The 21,775-nt window shown below is 44.5% G+C and overlaps 1 protein-coding gene across 1 annotated transcript in view; it reads left to right on the top strand.

Moving 5' to 3' along the window:
- Positions 1-21,775, top strand: part of LOC143029987 (uncharacterized) — a 228,293-nt gene that overhangs the window by 73,307 nt on the left and 133,211 nt on the right. The window contains exon 6 of the mRNA XM_076193197.1: positions 6,003-6,424. Within this exon, the coding sequence (XP_076049312.1) occupies positions 6,003-6,424 (422 nt within the window). The remainder of the gene's footprint in view (positions 1-6,002; positions 6,425-21,775) is intronic.

Here is a 21,775-nt window from a genome sequence, read left to right as displayed (position 1 = left end):
GATGCAAGAAAAAATGGAGTTTTAATTCAACAAGACCCTCTTTTGTCTTTTCTTAAGTGCTGTAATGAAATAATGAATTGTTGCATAGTTATTGCACATCAACTTGCAGAATGTGGTATTATGTTCTCGCAATTTCAATGTTTTTCAGAACTGTAGTAGTCCATCAACTTTTAGAAATGAAGTAATAAAAAACAAATTATAATAAAAATTTAGAGGTTTGGTTAGGATAGTTAAAACCCCCATAGTTTATTACTCATATTTTTATTTTATGTATTTCTTATTGTAATTGTTGTGTGTGTATACCTGTATAATGTGTGTATATATATATATATATATTGTGTATGTTAAAGACAGTTTGAACATTTGGCGAGTCCTCCGACAGAGCTTCATATATATATATATATATATATATATATGTATATATATATATATATATATATATATATATATATATATTTTACTGTTGTATGGAGTATAGTCACATGACACATTTGGCTGGACTACCCAAGGCCAATGAAGACGTTGAAATATCAAGCAGTGGCTGTGGCATGCAACAGGTTGTTGCCCCACTAGGCTACCCTTCCCTCCCCAGCCTCTGATGTTCTATTGACTGAGTGGGTTGTATTGATTGGATCACATGGTTGTGTGGTAGCAACATCTTGTTGCCACAAAGCAGGAATTTTAAAATACTGGTTTGGTTTCATATGATTCTGACAGTCTTATAGTTTTACTTGTTTATATTAATTTTATTTCATTTATTTATTTTTTATTCTTGTATCTTGTGTCTGTTCATTTATGTACAGGCTATTGTTGGAATGTTTAGAGAGGGTTAAACACATGTTTTAGTCTTTCATCAAATATTGAAGGTATGCAAAATCAGATATTATATGGCCCTTTTCAAGACATGATATTTGTCTGTAGGGGCTCCTATTCCTTGCATCAATTTCTCATTACTAGAAAGTTGCTTTCAGGTGAGGTTTTCTTTCATTGAATGTATATATTTGTTAAGCAGTAGGGATACCTTATGGTTGGTAGTTGAGGTTCTTTAATTTTTGGTGTCAGATTGTACCAGACCCCTTCACTTTAGTCATAGTCCAGTATCTTCCCCTCTCCACTGTCTGATTTAATTTAGACAATAATGAGAGTAGTAACAAGTTCAGATCAATGACACATTTTGTACTACAGATCTTGTTTTGAATTGCTAAGTAGGGCCATAATTTTGATTGAATTTTTGGCATGTTAGGAAAATGTATATTTCAGAACGGCTGAGTTCTTTCTTTGAAAAATTCATGATCTAGTTTTGAGGGGCAGAATGTTACAATAGTTTGAGTGCAATGTACTAGAGTTGAATTGGTAGTAAATGTTTATTCAGACTTTAAGTAAAAGTGATTACTACATATGGAAAATGTTGGGAGGGCAATTACCCCTTAGCTTCCCTGAAAATTTTGGCTCTAAAAAGTGATGTTGTTCACTTGGGTGTTCACCTTGTAATTGAGATGTTATACTTCATAAAATATGAAACTTTATTGTTGAATGATGTTTATCTTGTATGAAATGTGTTGCTGCTTTTTTTTTCCAGGATTAATTTTGGTGATCTCTGTTGAGATGATTCGTTTTATTTTCAGAGCATTATTACTAGTGGATAAGGTTAACGAATTTTAGGATTGGGTCTTTAATAGCTCCACTTCATTAGCAAGAATCACTTTGGCCACAAAGCTGGGCCAGTAATAATGTTGCCTCTTTCGTGAGAAACTAGCTACTAGCAATTTAACTAATATTGGGGCAATTGTGGTTGCTGTATACATATATATAATGCAGCAATAATAGTTATTATGCTTATCTACGCGTGGAATCAGTAACTTTAATAATATTGCTTTATGAATGTTAGAAAATAGATGAAACATGATCTAGAATTAATATGCATGAATGACGTCAGGCCTGTTGAAGGAACTTGGCTTTGCACACTTTATCCCCCCAACCTTCACCCCCTAATGCCACTACACTGACATTGGGAAATTACATTCACAGCCATGTTCTTAAACATTGTATGACCTGAGGATATAACAACTGCGCCACGATTAGTCTGTATCCCTTTGGGTATGTGGTCATTGTTTTCAATTGCTTTCTCAGGTCTTGATATGGTTTAAGAATGTAGCTGACAGTCCTTGGAATTCCTCGTATGTTCATCCTAATACCACATAACCTTTCCCCACCATTTGTTATTCTGTTAACTCCTAATGAGAACATTGCCGGGTAATGAATTTCCATGTCTTCCAAGTTATGGGTTAAGGACTGTCTTCCCACATTTATTCTTGTCAGGTAGTGACCTTTTTTTTTAAGGTTTTATTCATTATCCTTCACCCAGTACTCTAAATAGATAAATACATCTAATCCTATTAGGGTATGTGTTTAGTTAACACAGCAGAATTTACAATAGCTTGTGAGCCCTTTCAACACGGTGATATCCGTGAATGTTTTGGTAATTGTCGGAATGTTCTATACACAGTAGGGGCAGACTGGTGGTAAAATCAAACTATCCAGTTTGTCCATGCGTCAGGAAAATGGGATCACCTGGCAACAAACAGGACAAAAATGTGTAGTGCACGTCAGTGTTAAGTGTTAAGGTTATTCTAGGGGAGGGGAGTTAATGTTCAGCTTCACATCTCCTACAACCGGAAGGAAATTCCGACTCCCAGCTTGTCGGTTACGCTGGCTCAACCTTGAAATGCCAACATGCCTTCCGTCGCTGAATACAGTCTCCTTGTTTAACCTCGGTGTGGTGTTTTGTGTAGATCCTGTGAGAGCAAACTTGGGCATTTTTACTCCGTATAGGGACGGATAGATTGACAGAGATAAAGTTGGGATTATGCTTCTTGTACAGTAATTCAAACATGAGACGAACTCCATGCTCAAAGACCTGGGATACGAATGTATAGTAAAATTCTAGTGTAATGAACATTTATTTATTTAATTTTAAATAAGCAAATGGTTCGAACCAAAATTACGTAGTGCTTGTTCTCTTGGTATTTTAGATATGTTGAAATGTTTGAACCGGTTTGTCCTATCTACCATCTGTCTTTTACAGTTGGGAAAATTGTACTAATCGTTGTTGGCATTCATGGCCTTCATTCCCTAAGGTTATTATGCTTAATTTTAACCACTACCGTGATGGAGCGTACAAGCAATAATAGAAAAAGTCAACGTATCGATGACGTCGGAGTCGGCCATGCTGTTTGGTACATCGTACCTGCTCAAGCATAACAGTCAGTGCGTTACCAGAATATGATTAATAGGTTAGTCTTGCGGTTGCCAATACAGAACATGTAGTCTTAATATTGAAAGAGTTTAGAGACTCATTTGCTTGGGAAAGAATGCTCGTTGCTTATATAATGGTTGAAAGAAATCTTAATTTTTAAAGTAGTTGAACAAGTAGGCGAAGGCGCTTAGCTTCGCCCTAGGCTCCACTTTGATCATAGTGCTTGGGCATCAAGGACAATCGGCAATCTCAAGGAAAAGGAACGTCGGGTCAGGTTCTCGATACTTTTTGTTGAGAGGTGGGTATCGTTGGTCATGTGGGTCTGGCTAGTGTTGTGACGTCATAATTGAAAGTGTCTTGCTCTCGTCGCAGGGTCTACACATATTGTTGGCGTTTGGGTCACTTACTTACCTGGCTGTATATTTGTCATTTGTAGACAGTTTAGCTTGGGGGTGGAGAGGGTAATGGATATATCGAGTTACTCGAGAGTTGGGTTATACTATTTCCGGGTCATTTTCGTAGTTTAATATCCAGATTAAAATTAAATGTCCAAGTTATACACGTTAAATCCCCCGAAGTTAACAGTGGGATAGTGTTTACGATCTCGCCTCTGTTGCCATCTAGTTAAAGACCCAGGCATCTCTTGACAACAGTGCCATCAAGTGCCAGGCGTTTGCGGGCACTCCTGTTGCACTATCGGATTTCGTGTTCGCGAAACTCCCCCTGGCATGGCGTCTTCCTTCATAGCAAGTACTAAATCATTAGGTCTTTATATCCTATTTCCTTGGCGCCGTTCCTGTTAGTACCAACAAGGTGTCAGGACATCTATCTTTAGTGGTAATTACTAGGGACTGTAGTGATGCAAAAAAATATATACAGTATATCGCAAGTTACAAAAACAACTTGTTTTTAGTTTTTTTCACGCCCAAATTTGTTCAGATATTAAATATCAAGTATATGAAAACAGGTGTAAGTACTTGATTTATCCCTCCACATATGCGTATCTACCTTATCCAAAGAGACATCAGACACAGTATAAAAATAAACAAGTAATTGACCTTGTTAGTCAGGACTCAGATGCTACAACAAGTGTAGATGCTGTATATGTGCCAATATGGCTACCTTACAAAATTTACCCTTAGTATAATCTTCAAAGATTAAACACTCCAAATTTCCTTGTCATGAATGGTTAAACATACACATAAAATAGGATATACAATAAAATACCGGTAGATAATGTCCGAGTGCCAGCATTTTTTCCTCCAGTCTCATTAAAAGTAGTAAGGATATATACGTTTCACATCTTAACCAGCTTTGTTGTTGAGTCTAGACATTAGTATCGGTAACTTACAGGTGCCTATAGTAGTAGTATTGGTAGTAATAGTAACCGGTTTCCCCTTTCATTTTCTCTCCGCCATTTACAGTCCTTAACTCTTTTTTATAGTCATTTTATTTAAACTAACGACACCAAATGTCACCACGCCTGTTCCCCCTTGCAAACAAATAACAAGTACTCCCGCTCCCAACTTTGTCCAATTCCAGAGTCCTAACACCAAAGATCCCAGTGTGGGTGCCCTTATGTGATCTGTAGGAACTTCCAGGAGTCTTAGACCGAAAACCAGCAGAAGTGAGAGGATACCAGACTGTTTTATTCAATGGAGATGGTCCCTGGGTGGTCGAACAACAGTTCCACGAATAAAGCGATCGAGAACTTAGCTTACATCCTACCCCGTTCACTGTCCGCACACTTTCCGACAATGCGAACAAGTGCAAAATCCTTGTACCCTTTCCCACGGCTCTGAGAATACTCCTGGCTCATCCTTTAGTGCTATCAAGTGCCACTTAGTAGTCATACCCCGGGAACTTGCAGCTCTTGAGCATGGGTGTCTACCTTAGCGCACTTGCTCATAGCTCTTGTGCTCGTAGATCCATCCATTATGATACACTGTTTATTAAGAATCTTGGGGTTTTAGACATTGATCACAATCATCTGGTATCGAAACTACGTATGGTTTTCGGTCTGGGAGTCCTCCTGGGAGGTGCCTTGGTCCCTCTTGGGAGCCTAGGATCACGTGTTGGGAACCGCTGTTTCACTGCCATCAAGTGCCACTTAGTCGTAGTAGTTCCTCGACTCCTTTGCAAAGCCAAGTCTCCTGGAGCGTGATCTTCGCTCCCCGGCCTGATGCTCAGGGTGGGTTCTGGTGCCATGTACTAATTAACGCTTTGCCTTTTCTTTTTCCCCCTTTCGTGCCTGCATTCCTGAACCTGACTGCTGGTGGTTGCTGTCACCACCACCATCACCACTACTCGGCGATCGGTGCCGACATCATTATCACCACCGCTGCTTGTAATCGCCACGGAACCGCAACACCACACCTGACACCACTACTTCGCTGACACCACCTCACTGTTGGCGCCACCGATTTTTTTTTATCCTAACTGCGGCGGTCGGGTTTGCACCGACACATTTCCACCACCACCACGAACATATGATGCTACCATCAACCTCACAACTAACTGCCACTAACACTTAACACGATAACGTCTACTGTCACGTCTACACTTACCACCACTTCCACAACACTGCCGTTACCATCACATGCCATGTGCACCATCACCACACCTACCTCGACCACATCTACCACTAACACGTTTACTGCCATCTACACCAATACCACCTCGATATTGTCACGACCATAACATATACCACCACACTCGCCGTTGCCGCAACGACAACGACGACCAGTGCGCGGCCGAGTGCGACCCCGCAGCGACCGCACACGCTCCGGCTCCTGAGTCGAACGGGCGACCCCATACCTCAGCCACCTCCACCACAGCTCCCACAGCCCTCCATACCACCCATACCACCGCCGCTGGGTGGAGGGGGTGGCGGTGGTGGTGGCGGCGGAGGCGGTCGAGCAGAGGACAAGGAGGAGGAGGAGGGGGAGGAAGAAGGTGGAGGAGAAGGAGGACGTGGTGGAAGGCTGGCCGGTGTGCTTGATGCAAGTGCAGTACCTTATTCCCTCCGCCACCACCACGCCCTTGCTGCCTCTGGAGTAGCTGTCGGTGGCTCCGGCGGCGGGGTCGTTCGGGCCTCCCTCGATTCCATCGGGTCCTGCTCGCTGGACGTCAACGCGACAACGGCCACAGCATCGACGGGGACTATGGGTGAGTACCTCTGCTTATTTTTCGTCCGTCTGTTTGTTCACATTTTATCAACAAGTTTCTGAAACTGGGGAGAGCTGGGGAAAATCCCCGCAGAGGGCCGCCGAGGAAAGAAAAGAACGAAGAAGTTCCCAGATGGAAGTCGTGTGCTGGTGAACAGGTTGTCATAAAGTGGTGGAAGTCTCCCTAATGGAAGGAAAGGAGGAACGTAGTGATTGTTTCTCGCGAACGGTAATACCACATAAAACAGGATGGGGCGTTTTAAAAAGAAAATGGTGCGTTCTCAGGTTGCAACTTCGTGAGTTTGTGACTGTAGGTCGCCGTCCCCCTTTCGGGCGGCACCTGCTGGCAGGTCATGCTCCTCCTTATCTCTGATCTACATAAGCCCCTTATCACCCTCCTCCTCCTCCTCCTCGTCCTCCTTGTTAGCACAGCACTTCAACTTGACAGGAAGGGCTTTCACTTTGTCAACAAGATCTTCCTCTTGTCACCAAGACCCTCTCTTTTCTCTACTTGCTTTGCCATCCACATCTAGAATCTTCCTGTTGTTGAAGCCATTCTTGCCATCCTAGACGTGCTTTCTAGACAGGTCACTATTCCTAATTGATATACTTTTTAAAGTAATTATTCTCGTAACCTTGTTGCAGTCTATGCATATCAAAGTTGTATATACTTCTTTAGTGTCTTCAGTTTGTCACCATGCGTTCCTACCTTTCAACATATACATCCCTCGCTTTTTTCACATGTCATGAAGTATATCTACCAAGTAGATATAATCTCTTTATTTCATTACAACATAATTTCCCCATATGCATCTATATGCTACAGTAGTCACCAACTTTTGTGTGTATATCTGGCGTAGTTCATATTATCCTAGTCTTTATAATGATTAGAAGCAATCCATATTAGTACCAGATACACATTTCACATATTCAGCCATTGTGGTACAGTGAGGCTGCTATCGTTCTGGAGAGGATAGCCCGGTGGTTGTGCAAAGGTCTGTCCACTTTCACATGTTTCCCATAAACTCATGATTCACTGCCTCTTCCATCCCAGTGTTACTTTTTTATATATCGTCAATTTGTGGTGCAGTTTTCTGGTCATAAATCAGGAAATTGTCGCTGTTGGTGGGTGGGAAGTGTATATATGTACGTTTGGCCCTCCCCATATGGGATTGGTGGGGTGGTGGGGGGCGACTCGACAAGGACTAGTCCTTACCAGTATCCGAGTAAAGGAGTGAAAGGGATGAGGGGGGTGAGATGTCAGGATCGTCTCTCTCTCTCCCTCCCTCCCCCCTACGCTCTCTTGTTCTTTTTGTTGTCCGTCGGTTGACGTTGCCTATTGTACAGCATGTACAGTGGTCAACATTGTTTTATATTTGTTATACTGTATATGTTTTGTACTTCAATTTTAGTGTCTGTATATAAACCTTAATTTTGGTTTTATTGCTGGCAATGTCATTTTCCCCTCTATTATAATTATTTAGGTGTTGTATCATTTATTCTTGAAGTGTTCAAACAATTGGCAAGAATAGTCTTCTGTTAGTAGAGTTGGCGTTGGAAGTAAAACACTACTGTACTCTCAATTTCCATACTTTTGTGGAAGTAAATATTTTTTGGAAGTAGTCGAGTAAGAAAGTGAAAGTCAAGTTTGATTGATGGAGACTGTCCTGTGTGCGTAGCTGTTCCTGTGCATTATGGTACAGTTAGGTAAACAGGATCACAACGACGCAGTTTGGACGGACGCGGCATCTTCGGGAAGAAGGGTCATCCCCCGTGGCTTGAATGAGACCGTCTGGTAGCAACTGAATAAGGATTCAAAATCGCATTATCTGCTAAAAGATCTGGTCGTGATAAGTTTAACACTTCATCGATAAAAGTACCTTTGCAGCTGAATTAAATTTGGTGATTGTCAAACAAAAAAATGTAGATGAAAGATGAATGTTTTCGAAAAGTTTGAATAATTTGTATAGTTTTCCGTGGGGAAGTTCTAAAATTTGGCATTAATGTGATTTGCTAGGTTTTGAAATTATTTCGTATATGAGAGGTGTTTAAAATTGCCGAGAAAATGTAATCAGCTGAAGTGTGATCTTGGAAATAAGCCTCGGTTAGGTTGTTCAAACTTGTATTGAATACTTCACAAGTTTCTTTTGGCGGAAGTCCGTTTTTTTTTTCTTCTTTATTTCTTCAACTGAAGGAGTGTGTTGGGCTGAAAGATCGAGACACGTAGGACTTTAAATATTTTATGGCCAGCGCAGTTTTACATTTTACACACACACACACACACACACACACACACACACACACACACACACACACACATATATATATATATATATATATATATATATATATTATATATCTACTATAATAAAGTAGTAACCTCTGATCACGAACTCCTCCTAGGGTCTTGTAGATAGACCCCCATAACCATATTGTGATACCTTCCTCCAGGTACTTGGATAACTATCTAAGTCTAAATAAAAATATTCTTCTAAAAAACGCTGTGGAAGTCGGGGACACTTGGTATTACGGTGACACTTTGTCCTAAAAATATTCTTGAAAAAGCGCTTGGGTAAGTCGGGGTCAGGTGGTATTCTTCTTCTTATCTTCTTCTTCGCGTTCCACTTCTTCTTCTTCTTCTTTTTGTTCTTCCTCGCGTTTTTCTTCCTCACGTTCTTCTTCGCGTTCTTCGCATTCTACTTCGTGTTCTTCTTCGCGTTCTTCGTGCTGGGGATCCCGTGTTGGCGTTCCGCCCCGAGGCCGAGGCCGAAGGGGAAAACGAGGGATTCTATAGAGCGCGGAAAGCTGCGGCCGTAGGCCGCTGTTTGCGCAGCCAAGCCTCCGGCGAAGCCGGTGAGGGCGAAGCCCGCGGCTTGTATTTCATTGAAAAAAAAATGGTTAGGGTTAAGGGTTAAAATTAGGTGGGTTAAGGTTAGGTGAGTGATTATTCACGAACTACTTCTAGGTTTTTGCATTAGACCCCCATAACCATATATATTCTGATACCCTATCACTTTAGGTACTTGGTTAACTATATTTCATTTTCAAAAATATATCTATTTTGGTTAGGGTTAAGGGTTAAATTTAGGTGGGGTATGGTTAGGTGAGAGATTATTCATGAACTAGGTTTTTGCAGATAAACCCCTATAACCATATATATTCTGAAACCTTATAACCCAAGGTACTTCGATTACTATCTTTCATTTGTCAGTCAATTTGTTTGTATGTTCACGAACTGCTAGGGTTTTGCAGATAGACCCCCATAACCATAAATATTCTGATGCCCTATCACTCCAGGTACTTGGATAACTATGTTTCATTTAAACATATATATTTTGGTTAGGGTTAAGGGTTAAAGTTATGTGGGTTATGGTTAGGTTAGGGATGATTCACGAACTCGCAGCAACGCGCGGGTAATTTGGCTAATATGTATATGTGTGTGTGTGTATATATATATATATATATATATAAATTTGTATATATATTTATATATATATTTTTTGTGGGGGAGAGTGAATTCCTATAGGTTGCATCAATTGCAGGTGTTGTCTGGCAACCACTGGCACTATTGTTGGGACTCCACAGCGTGCGTTACCTCTCTTTTTCGCTTCTCTCGCTTCTCTTTTCCCTTCACCCTTTCATTTATTTTCTCTTTTCTCTCTCCTCTCTCGCTTCTCTTCTCTCTCCTCTTTTCTTTCGCTTCTCTTTTCTCTCCTCTCGCTTCTCTTTTCTCCTCTCTTCTCTCTCTCGCTTCTCTTTTCTCTCTTCTCTCTCGCTTCTCTATTCTCTCGCTTTTCTCTCCTCTCGCTTCTCTTTTCTCCTCTCTTCTCTCTCTCGCTTCTCTTTTCTCTCTTCTCTCGCTTCTCTGTTCTCTATTCTCTCTCGCTTCTCTTTTCTCTATTCTCTCTCGCTTCTCTTTTCTCTATTCTCTCTCGCTTCTCTTTTCTCTATTCTCTCTCGCTTCTCTTTTCTCTCTTCTCTCGCTTCTCTCGTGTCTGCTCACTGATCTCTTTTCTCTCTTATCTCTCTAATATTTTGTCTCTCCTCTTTCTCTTTAAAGAGCTCGTGCTGTTGAACCGTTACACCCACGGAACAGTCACATCGCAAAATAATAATAATAATAATAATAATACTAATACTAATAAAGTTGGGTAAATAACAATTCACTTTTAAGTACTGAAATGACCAATGTCCTCTAGGAGACCCGTGGGGGTCGTATGTCAAGTCATAGATTTACGTCAGTCTACCACATGCTCGTAACTTTACGACATAAAGACACGAGCCTACGACTCTTATGTAAGATACGATTGAATTCCGATGTACATAATATAACCGATAATACCTTGCAGTAGAATATACGAGATTAAAATCAGTATAAGGGGATTGAATCCTCTTTAGGGGACCAGAAGGGGTTTCGATTCCACATCATAGATTCTTATCACGCTTTTGGGTGGAATATTGACTGACTTTGAATATTTTATTCGGATGAACGTATTTGACACACACACACACACACACACACACACACACACACACAGAGCGGGTGCGCACACAAATTTAATGTGTTGAATGCACAAAGAGGGTATTCAGAAACGTAGCCCTTGTGATGTAGCTTACAATAAAGTAAACACACGAACGCACGCGCGCGCACGCAGGCAAATGTTTTCGGTCAAACTCGAGGGGAACTGTCAGTTTTCTCTTGACGGAGACGAGATGAGCGGATCCGATGGGGTGGTGGTGGCTGTTAGTCCTATGTGTTGCTGTTGATCAATGACACCTTCAGGACTTTTGTTAGTAGCAAGGACAGACAGACAGACGTCTTGAGGTCGCCACATAACGGCAGGAGAGTGCGTCTATTTGTCTTGTTAATAGTCTTGCAAAAGGTTGTGTGTGTTTGTATGTGTGTGTGTGTATGTATGTGTGTGTGTATGTATGTGCGTGTGTGTTTATATATGTGTGTTGGAGCGTATGTGTTGTGTGTGTGTTTGTGTACGTATGTTTGTATGTGTATGGATGTGTGCAAGAGAGAGAGATCACATCATTAACCATAGATCAGTTTGAATACAAGATCCGAACTCTCATCGAGCAGGAAAATAAATTTGATCACAGTGCATGCACGTGGTACCAGTGATAAATCACACGCGCACACACATACGCTCGTATATTTTTGGTGTTGTGACCTTTTGGTCCATAGTGGGTGGGCTGGAGGGGGGACCGGCAGGTGTCTACCCTTGAGTAGGACTTGAGCCTTTGCTTCAAGGACTAGTGCTCGAGTTGTCGTTTCCTCCCCCGCCTCCATATCCCCCCTCTCCCCATGTCGTAGGGGCGAATAGCAGCCCCATTGTGTTTACTCCCCCGAAGTTTTGATGGTATCGCGGTGGTACGAACCCTAAAGTGCGGGGCGGGGGCGGTTAGAGGGGGGGAAGAGAGGGGAGGGGGGTTAGGGAGAGGGTGGGTAGAGTGCTCGGTTGACGTTTCATTGGGCCACCACATTTCGTTTGATTTCAGTGGTTATTATTATTATTATTATTATTATCATCATCATTATTACCCAGGGCAGTGGACAAGATGCAGGGATGACCCGTAATCCAGGAGGTGCCAAGATAAGAGAGAGGGTAGAGGGGAGTGGAGTATGTAGGGGATGGAATGGGTGGGAGTGGTGGTTTTATGGCTACCTACCTTGTAAGGGGGGAAAAACCTTTGGCATATGTTTCTATGTATTGTTATTATTTATTATAGAGAAACTGTTAGACAATGAAGACCTCGTCAGGTGACTGCACGGCCTGTGCGTTATCGTCCAACGGATCGTCAGGTATTAGTTTCCGGTCCAGTAGCCGCGCCATTTGGCGACACGACCTCTGGCGCCAAGTCGGCAACTCTTGGACACCAAGTTTGTGCAACACTCGCCCGAAGTCCTGAAAGTTCCACCGTCATGGGACTGACGTGGACACGTGTTCCACACAGACGAACATGCGGACACATGTACATACGCGTACATAAAATATAAAATGCACCGGTACACACGTGTATATATGAAGGCACGTACATAATACATACCAGTGCATGTGCATAGATGCAAGGATAGTACATGTGTGTATATAAAAGTACATACACATACGCGTACGTAATACATAGTATACAGTATACTAGTACAGACATGTATACATATACGTATTAGGCGGTATTTATCAGTACACATATCTAGATGGGCAGCCTTACTAGACGTGTGGGCAAAATGTAGTTCTGTGCTACCACTCGCAGCAAGGGACAATAAACGCTTGGTGTCGGGGTAACGAGTATGTACCCACTCCCCCAAAAAAATCTTCGCCTGAATGAAATAGTTTCTAGATGGGCTTGGATAAATTTGTATTATCGTAGATGTAGGAAACATTATATAATCTCATTGTTATGAATGTAAGGGATAATTTGGAATCTAATTCTATTTGTAGGGGTTAGGTGGTATTTTGTAGCCTAGTTGTCCTAGATGTAAGGAGTGATTTTAGCCCAGTTGTAGTGTATGTAGGGTTTGATTCATAGCCCAGTTTTAGTACATGTAAGGGCTGTTTTGTAGCCTGGTTGCCCTAGTAGTAGGGTGTAGGTGTAGAGGTTCACACGTTGTAGATGAAGTGGATGATTTATGACCCACATGTCACGTGTTGACGTAGATCACGAAGGTGGCAGTTCCGCTGAATAAAATCTACCGGAATTAATCAGAACAAAATATCTCAAGAATGTGTGTGTGTGTGTGATTCACAATTCAAAATAGTCTGGATCACGCGTCAGACTCGTGATCGACAGCTATTTCTCTCCCGGAAGAGAGCTCGGAGCTCGTATATGACCGATCTATGGGTAATGCTGTGACCTGACACGCACACGCACCCCACAACTCCCCGTCCACAAGAGTTGGGGTAACAACCCTCAGCACAGCGATACTGAAATTATTTCAGCCCTAGGCGGGAGTCTAACCCGGACCTCCGTTGTGGCAGCCGGGAACTCTACCAACTGCGCCACGAGTGTGTGTTGCGATGGTGAAGGAAGTGGTGTTGGTGCTCTGGATATTGACGATCCCCTTGGCTGAATGAAATCGCCTGGCGACAACCAGAACAAATGCCCAGAAGTGATGAAAGGGGAGGTTTAACCTTTTCGCCGCGGCCTCAGTTCAGGCGCCAACGATCACGCTCGTTCGCTCGCTGGCTTTCGGCAAGAACAATGGTGGAAAGGCAAAAAGTGCCCTTGTTGCTCGATGTGTGGTGCCTTGTGTTCAACCAAAGGCGAGGCAGGGCGCTTGTGTACACGTGTGTGTGTGTGTGTGTGTGTGTGTGTGTGAGCATGAGTGTGTAAACGTGTGTGTATGTACGCGTCTATATACCTAATTGTATTTAGTTATTTTAGTATACATGAATGGTCGTTGGGTTCATCTCCTATTTTCTTATTTTCATCATACCATGTCTAATTCATTTATAGTTCCAACTTAATCTATGGCCTTGATTTCAAGTTATCATATTTAGATTTAAACTCGCGTATTGATTGAGCTTGGGCTATATCACTTTCTAAGCTGTGTGTGTGTGTGATTCACCATGGTCTTGGACCACGTGTTGGACTCGTGATCGACAGCTATTTCCCTCCCGGAAGAGCTCAGAGCTCGTATATGACCGACCTATGGATAATGCTGTGACGTTACACGCACACACCCCCAACTCCCCGCCCACGAGAGTTGGAGTAACAACTCGCAGCGCAGCGATACTGAAATTATTTAATCCCTGGGCGGGATTCGAACCCGGATCGCCGTAGTGGTGGCCGCGAACGCTACCATTGCGCCATCGAGTCGTGTGTGTGTGTGTGTGTGTGTGTACACGTGTGTACGTACGTGCGCCATCTCTTCACAAGATCATCAACAACTCTACCACGGTAGCAATATAAAATAGATGAATAAAAATAGAATTAGGAACACTTGGAAACCTATATATTCCTTGACTGAATGACCAAGACGGCGGTGAGAATACGTCCTTCTTACCCGGGGATAAGGAGAGGAGGAGGAGGAGGAGGAGGTAGGTTGACGTGGCGTGAGCGGGTCTAATGGAACCCGAGTGGGACGGAAGCGGGTGTGGGGGTCGGGGGGCGGGGTCGGGTAGTCCTTAGCCAGAGTGGATAATGTCATTCCGGCCGCCTGCTGGAGTGGCCAGCAGAGTTGCGTGTCGTGATGGCGGAGCGTGCCGCCAACGCAGCTGGGCTGGCAGTGTGCGGAGGACGAGGAGGAGGATAGAAGGGGAGGGGAGGGATGATAGAAGAGAAGGGAAGAGAGATAAGGGGAGAAGGGAAGGGAAGAGAGATAAGGGGAGAAGGGAAGAGAGATAATGGGAGGGGGGAAGGGAAGAGATAAGGGGAGGGGGGAAGGGAAGAGATAAGGGGAGGGGGGAAGAGAGATAAGGGGAGAAGGGAAGGGAAGAGAGATAAGGGGAGAAGGGAAGAGAAGAGATAGAAGTGGAGGAGATATAGAAGGGGTGATGGAAAGAAGTGAAAAAAACTACTCGTTGTGGATTGGAGTGGAGGGCAAGGAGGACTCGAGGTAGAGGACGAGGACTACGATTCGGTGGAGGTGGAGGTGGACATAGCCGCCGGGCCTCCGAGCCTACGCGGGTTCTCTTAGAAGATAATGGTGTTGAGTCATAAAGCGGAGGTTTAAATCTCGTAAAGAAGGCCCTCCATGACAGGAGGAGGAGGAGGAGGCGGCGGCAGGGGGAAGAGCTCAACATCGACGGAATGAAGTAGTTTGGTGATGAGCATAAAGTACCACATTATTGGAATAAAAAAAAAGTTTAATCGATCTTTGTGTCCCAAATAGGCGGGAGAGCCGCCACCGGGAAAATAGTCTTCAGGAAGAGCTTGTGATTTGAATGATGGAAAGGTTGGGTTTACAAAGGATTACAAAGGCGGAGCATGCCGACAGGAGACCTTTTGGTCCATAACTAGGTCGGATGCGAAAAAATATGAAAGATAAATAAAAAAATATATATAATAATACACACACACACACACACACACACACACACACACACACACACACACACACACACACACACACACATACACACACACACACACACACGTAGTTTGTCTGTCTCCATTTGATTGTGTGATCACTGGAACGAAAAACCGAAGTGTGTCTCTATGTATTCATAGTTTACTCTTTGTTCTCCAAACTTACTCTTTGTAGTCCCTTCCGTAAGCACGGAGTCCTGCTCTAAATCAAATGAAATCGTCTGGAGTCGGCCAGAACAAACTCATGAAAGTGCGTCATCGTAGCCGAAGAAGCTGATTGGGCGAGCCGCCAGGGCGACAACGGTCAGGGCCGAAAGGGAAGGGAAGGTCTGCCTTGTCTAGGCCGTGTACCATGACTTGGCATTTGTCGTCGTCGTCTGCGATCCTGTCCCCCTCGAGATTTTTTTTTTCTTCTTCTTCGTCGTCTTCGTTTGCTTTGTCTTCGTTTTGTCTTCGTTTTCGTCACTTGGAATCGTGTTGGATCGTCGTTTGGGTTTTGAGTTTGGGTTTCCTAGATTTGATCAATTTCGTCACGGGTAGATCCGTGTGATTTTTTTTTTATTCAGGTTAGTTCAGGTAATTTTGTTAATCCAAAATCGACTCGTCTTGGTCTTGGGTCACGTTCTGGACTCGTGATCGACAGTGTTCTACTCCCGGGTGAAATCTCAGAGCTTGTATATGGCCCGATCTATGGGTAATGTGACATACACGCTCGTGCGCACACACACACACACACACACATACATACACATACACATACACGCACGCACACACACACGGACACACACACACGCACACACACACACGCACACACACACATACATACGCATACATGCGCGCGCACGCACATACACGCGCGCACACACATACACGAGCGCACACACACAACTTGCTCACCAGAGGTGTGTGTGTGTCTGTGTTTTAGTTTAGGTGGGAGTAGTCATCCCTTGAACTCTGTAGACTTTTACCTTATCGAGGTCGTAAGATAACCTGTGCTGTCGCATCTCTTGACAGGGTGGGCGTGGCCGCCCTGTGTGTGTGTGTGCGCGCGCGCGTTCTCTTGTGTATATTTGAGAAAGCTTTTTGCCATGTGAGTGAAAGGCGTGCCTGAAGCAGTCAAGCAATCTGGTTTTATGGATACACGGAATATTTTTAATAAGACTTTTGGTAACAAATGTGAAAGTAGTTTTGACGTGAATTGAATGGCGAGTGTAAGAGGGGGTTGACACGGACTAACGGTTCGTTGAACGCGGTTCGACAGACACGTGTTTAAAGTGATGTGTGAACGGGGTATTTGGTTGTCGAACAACGTGTTCGACAACCAAATACTCCGTTCACACATCACTTTAAACACGTGTCTGTCGAACCGCGTTCGACGAACCGTTAGAGGGTGTAAACTTCCTCCAAGAGCCATATAAATCCAGAGAAAACAAGATTCTCCTAGAAATGACCATTTTTGTAGGCACCAAGTACTGGTGACTTGTCAATAGATGCATGTCCCATTTAATTCGTCGTCGTCGTCTTCATCCCAGTGTCCTTCTTCCCCCTTTTGCCTCTTCCTCCTTATTCCTCTTCCCTCATCCCCCTCTTCCCTGGTCCCCATATCTCCCCTTCTACCCTCTAGTTCCCCCTTGTCATCCCTTTCCCTCCGTATCCCCTTCTCCCTCTTCCCCCTCCCCCCTCCCCCTTATCCCCCTCTTCCTCCCCCTTCTTTCTTATCCCTCCTCCCCTTTATTCCCGTTTCCCCTTTCTCCCCTTCTTCCCCCTCCTTCCGCCTTATCCTTCCTTCCCACCTTATCCCCTTATCCCTTTTCCCCCTTCCCCCTTCTCCCCCATATTTCCCTTTCCCCCTTCCCCCATATTTCACCTTCCCCCTTCTCCTCCCTTTCCCACCCTTCCCACCTTATCCCCTTATCCCCTTCTCCCCTCTTCACCCCTTCCCATTATCCTCCCTTATCCCCCTCTTCCACCGTCCCCCATATCCCCCCTCTTCCACCGTCCCCCATATCCCCCCTCTTCCACCGTCCCCCATATCCCCCCTCTTCCCCCTTCTGGCCCCATCTCCCCCCTCTGATACATCATGGCCATGACGTCAGGAATAGGAGCGCGTGTGGTTCTGTGCAGGTGGTTCATTCATGGCAGACGCTGGTCTCTTTGGTTGTTCCCCCAAAACTCTCTTTTTCCCCGGTGTGCGAGAGGATGCAAGAACATAAGAATGAAGGAGACTGTAAGAGACCATAAGGCCTACACGAGGCAGTTCCATGTCCATGACCACCTGTCGTCCCCATCCATGAAGTTATTTAACTTTTTCTTAAAACAACCGATTCCAGCGCTCACTACATGGTTACTAAGTTTATTCCATTCGTTGGCCATTTTTGGTAAACCAGTTCTTAACCATTTTTTTTTTAATTCATCCAATTTAAATACACGTATGTGTGTGTATATATATATATATATATTTATATATATATACACACACACTTATGGATATGTATACATATGCACACTTCATTTCGATACTGGTTCGGCAATATATCGATTGAGGATAAATCGTGTTGAATACATACAAATATACAATAATGCACGTGCGCATACACGTGTGTATATTTCACTCTGGTCTTGATGTGGACAGTTCATGTTTATCATAAGATGAGCGAACGAATGACGACCCTAATGGGAATCGACCCCGATCATCTTTTTTTGGCAGCTGCCTGCCCAACTTGGCCGCCCCTGTACGCTCCCGTGTTCGTAAACCAAGGTTCGGGTATCGAAACCGGACGTAATGACAATAAACGGTCTTGTTGTCAGAGGAGGTCGATATTTAATCTCTCTCTCTCTTTCTGTCTCTTTCTCTTTCACTATTCTCCTCTCTCTCCTCACTATTCTCCTCTCTCTCTCTCTCTCTCTCCTGTCTCTTCTCTCTCTCTCCCTCTCCTATCTCTCCTCTCTCTCTCCTATCTCTCCTCTCTCTCTCCTGTCTCTCCTCTCTCTCTTGTCTCTCCTCTCTCTCTTGTCTCTCCTCTCTCTCCTGTCTCTCTTGTCTCTCCTCTCTCTCCTGTCTCTCCTATCTCTCCTCTCTCTCTCCTGTCTCTCCTCTCTCTCATATCTCTCCTCTCTCTCCTATCTCTCCTCTCTCTCCTTTCTCTCCTATCTCTCCTCTCTCTCCTGTCTCTCCTCTCTCTCTCTCTTGTCTCCTCTCTCTCCTGTCTCTCCTGCCTCTCCTGTCTCTCCTCTCTCCTGTCTCTCCTCGCTCTCTCCTCTCCTCGCTCTCTCCTCTCCTGTCTCTCCTCTCTCTCTCCTCTCCCTCTTCTCTATCTCCTCCCCCCACTCTTCCCTCTCTCCCTCCTCCTCTCCCTCTCTCCCTCCTCCTCTCCCTCTCCATCCTCCTCTCCCTCTCTCCATCCTCCTCTCCCTCTCTCCATCCTCCTCTCCCTCTCTCCATCCTCCTCTCCCTCTCTCCATCCTCCTCTCCCTCTCTCCATCCTCCTCTCCCTCTCTCCATCCTCCTCTTCCTCTCTCCCTCTCCTCCCTCTCTCTCCCTCTCCCCCTCTCCCTCTCCCTCTCCCCTTCTCTTCCCTCCCCCTCTCTTCCCTCCCCCTCTCTTTCCTCTCTCTCTCTCTCTCTCTCTCTCTCTCCCCTCTTTTAACTACCATCTTTATAATTCTGTTACTGAATACAGTAGTGTTTTTAGCAAGAGTAAATTTTGATGATGGGTGGTAATTAATGTTACTTTATTCTTTCGAATGAGTTTACTGCACTGCATCAACTTGTATCATGCAATCGTCCGGGGGCCACTCGTGATACTAACTAACTTATATAAGTACTTAAGCAAACATTATCTGCAATGAATTTGTCTTGGAATGTAGTTTGTGTGTTGGGGCGCGAACCCTCGCGAGTGTGGATATAGATTATGAGTGTTGATGTTAGACATTTTTAGTGAAGAAGGAGCCTCTGTATACAAGAGCGTTTGCAAATTGGACATTCGGAATGCAAAGCAAGATGGCAGTGTTTATAACCCTGAGCTCGTATTTTTGTTCCCTTCGGCTGGATTAAATCTCATGCTGGCAGGCTACATGGAGCTGAATACTCCTAAGGATAAAGAACTGGAGTGAGTGTGTGTGTGTGTGTGTGTGTGTGTGTGTGTGTGTGTGTGTGTGTGTATGTATGTGTATGTACGAGTATATGTATGTGATTCACCATGGTTTCACCATGGCCTTGGATCACATGTTGGATTCGTGATCGACAGCTAGAGAGCTCAGATCTCATATCCCCGATCTATGGGTAATGGTGTGACCTTACACGCACACACACACACACACCCAACTCCCCGTTCACGAGAGTTGGAGTAACGACTCTCAGCGCAGCGATACTGAAATTATTTCATCCCTGTGAGTTAGTGTGTGTGTGTGTGTGTGTGTGTGTGTGTGTGTGTGTGTGTGTGTGTGTGTGTGTGTACCAAAGCGTGGTGTGAATGAATTGATTGGGATAATGGCTGCCTTGTGCAAGTAAGAGGAATGTGGAGATTTGGGCTCGCGGACGTGCTTGGCCAAAACAGCGTCTGTGTATACAGTGCTGCCCGTGCTTGAGCATAGTTTAAAAGAATAGTGCTGGAATGTGTATCAGCCACCATTAGTAGATGTGCGCGCTCAAGTAAAGCTTCGGACCGGATTCGTTTGAGCTTCAATGGCGCAATGAATCTTCGTTTTCGAATTTGTTCAAGACCCTTCCCCCGCTTTCCCCAGGTCTTCCATTCCCATGACCCCCCCTCTCTCTCTCTCTCTCTCTCTCTCTCTCTCTCTCTCTCTCTCTCTCTCTCTCTCTCTCTCTCTCTCTCTCTCTCTCTCTCTCTCTCTCTCTCTCTCTCTCTCTCTCCCTCTCTCTCTCCCTCCCTCTCCCTCCCTCCCCACTTCCCCTCTCTCTCTCCCTCCCTCCCTCTCTCTCCTCCCTCTCCTCTCTCTCTCCCTCTCCTCTCTCTCCTCTTCCCTCCCTCTCTCTCTCTCCTCCCTCTCCTCTCCCCCTCCCTCCCTCCCTTTCCTCTTTCCTCACTTTCCTATCTTTCCTCTTTCCTACCTCTCCTCTTTCCTCCCTCTCCTCTCTCTCTGTCTCTCTCTCTCTCTATCCTTTTGATGACGAATCGTTCTTGTAACGGGTGCGTTTCTTGTGCTATGGTCTTTTTTAATGTGGTCTAGTTTCCTTGTATCTGGAATGGAAGCTATTGTTGTCTTTATTCTGGCTGACGCCACGCTGTTTTATTCCTATTCGTGCCATACATCACCATCCTACCCCTGTCCCCATCCCATCCCCGTCCCTACCTCTCCCCCGGGGGAAAGTTACAACCTATTCCGATTTGTTTCGCACGCACATACTCACGCGCGCGCACACACACGCGCACACGCACACACACACGCACACACACACAAACACACACAAACACACACACACACACACACACACACACACACACACACACACACACACACACACAACGTTGGAATCGACTAAAGTCCACGTGTCGAGCAATCAAACCAGCTGTTCACCACAACCCCGCGATAATGATGAAGAATGGGAATCAGCGTGTAAGTGTGATGAAGGGGATTAGACGCCAAGAAACTACAACGTGTTGGGATAGTGTGATGATGAATGACACCCGGGTGACTGTAATGATGATAGTTTGTGATGAAAGTGATGTCGGATGACTGGCATTGCTCCTGCGTCGCTTGTTATCCATCCACGCATCCGGATGCATCATCCACGGAGGGTCTTTGGGATCGTCGTGTTCCGTGACTGTGTCGGAGTCCGTGTTTGCGTAGAGGTAGTGTCTGTCGAGAGAGGACCGCAAACAACAAACGAATGTGCATGAGAGGTGTAGTTTACCCCTGTGGAGCTATGGTTCAATCGGGATCTTCATATATTTTTTTTTATTTCTGGGTAGAGGCCCACATGTGTGGTGTTAATATCATCTCTGAAATAGGGATTACATGAAGAATCATCACCCTGGCCAGACATCGACAGGGCGACAATTCTTCATGTGGGCTATCCTAGGGTGACAATTCTTCATGTGGGCCATCCTGGGTTTACGATTCTTCTGTTGTACAAGTTGATGACAATAAGCATAACCCTCATTCAACCTAACATAACATAACCTAATCTTTATTCCTCTGTTGATGTTCGGCGTATTGGGGTGACGATTCTTCATGTCGGCGTTCTGGATTAAATCTTTGAGGATTCTTTTGGATCGGGTCGGGGTGGGGGACTTTAGATATCGTTCTGGGGAGGTTGAAGGTATTTACAAAGTTTAGTTTAATGTGTCGCC

This window comes from Oratosquilla oratoria, chromosome 11 (assembly GCF_046742065.1).
Source record: "Oratosquilla oratoria isolate Oo_2021 chromosome 11, ASM4674206v1, whole genome shotgun sequence".
NCBI classification, from domain to species: Eukaryota; Metazoa; Arthropoda; class Malacostraca; order Stomatopoda; family Squillidae; genus Oratosquilla; species Oratosquilla oratoria.
The sequence above is the reverse complement of the archived record's forward strand: the minus strand, read 5'-3'. Positions and strand labels throughout refer to the sequence as shown.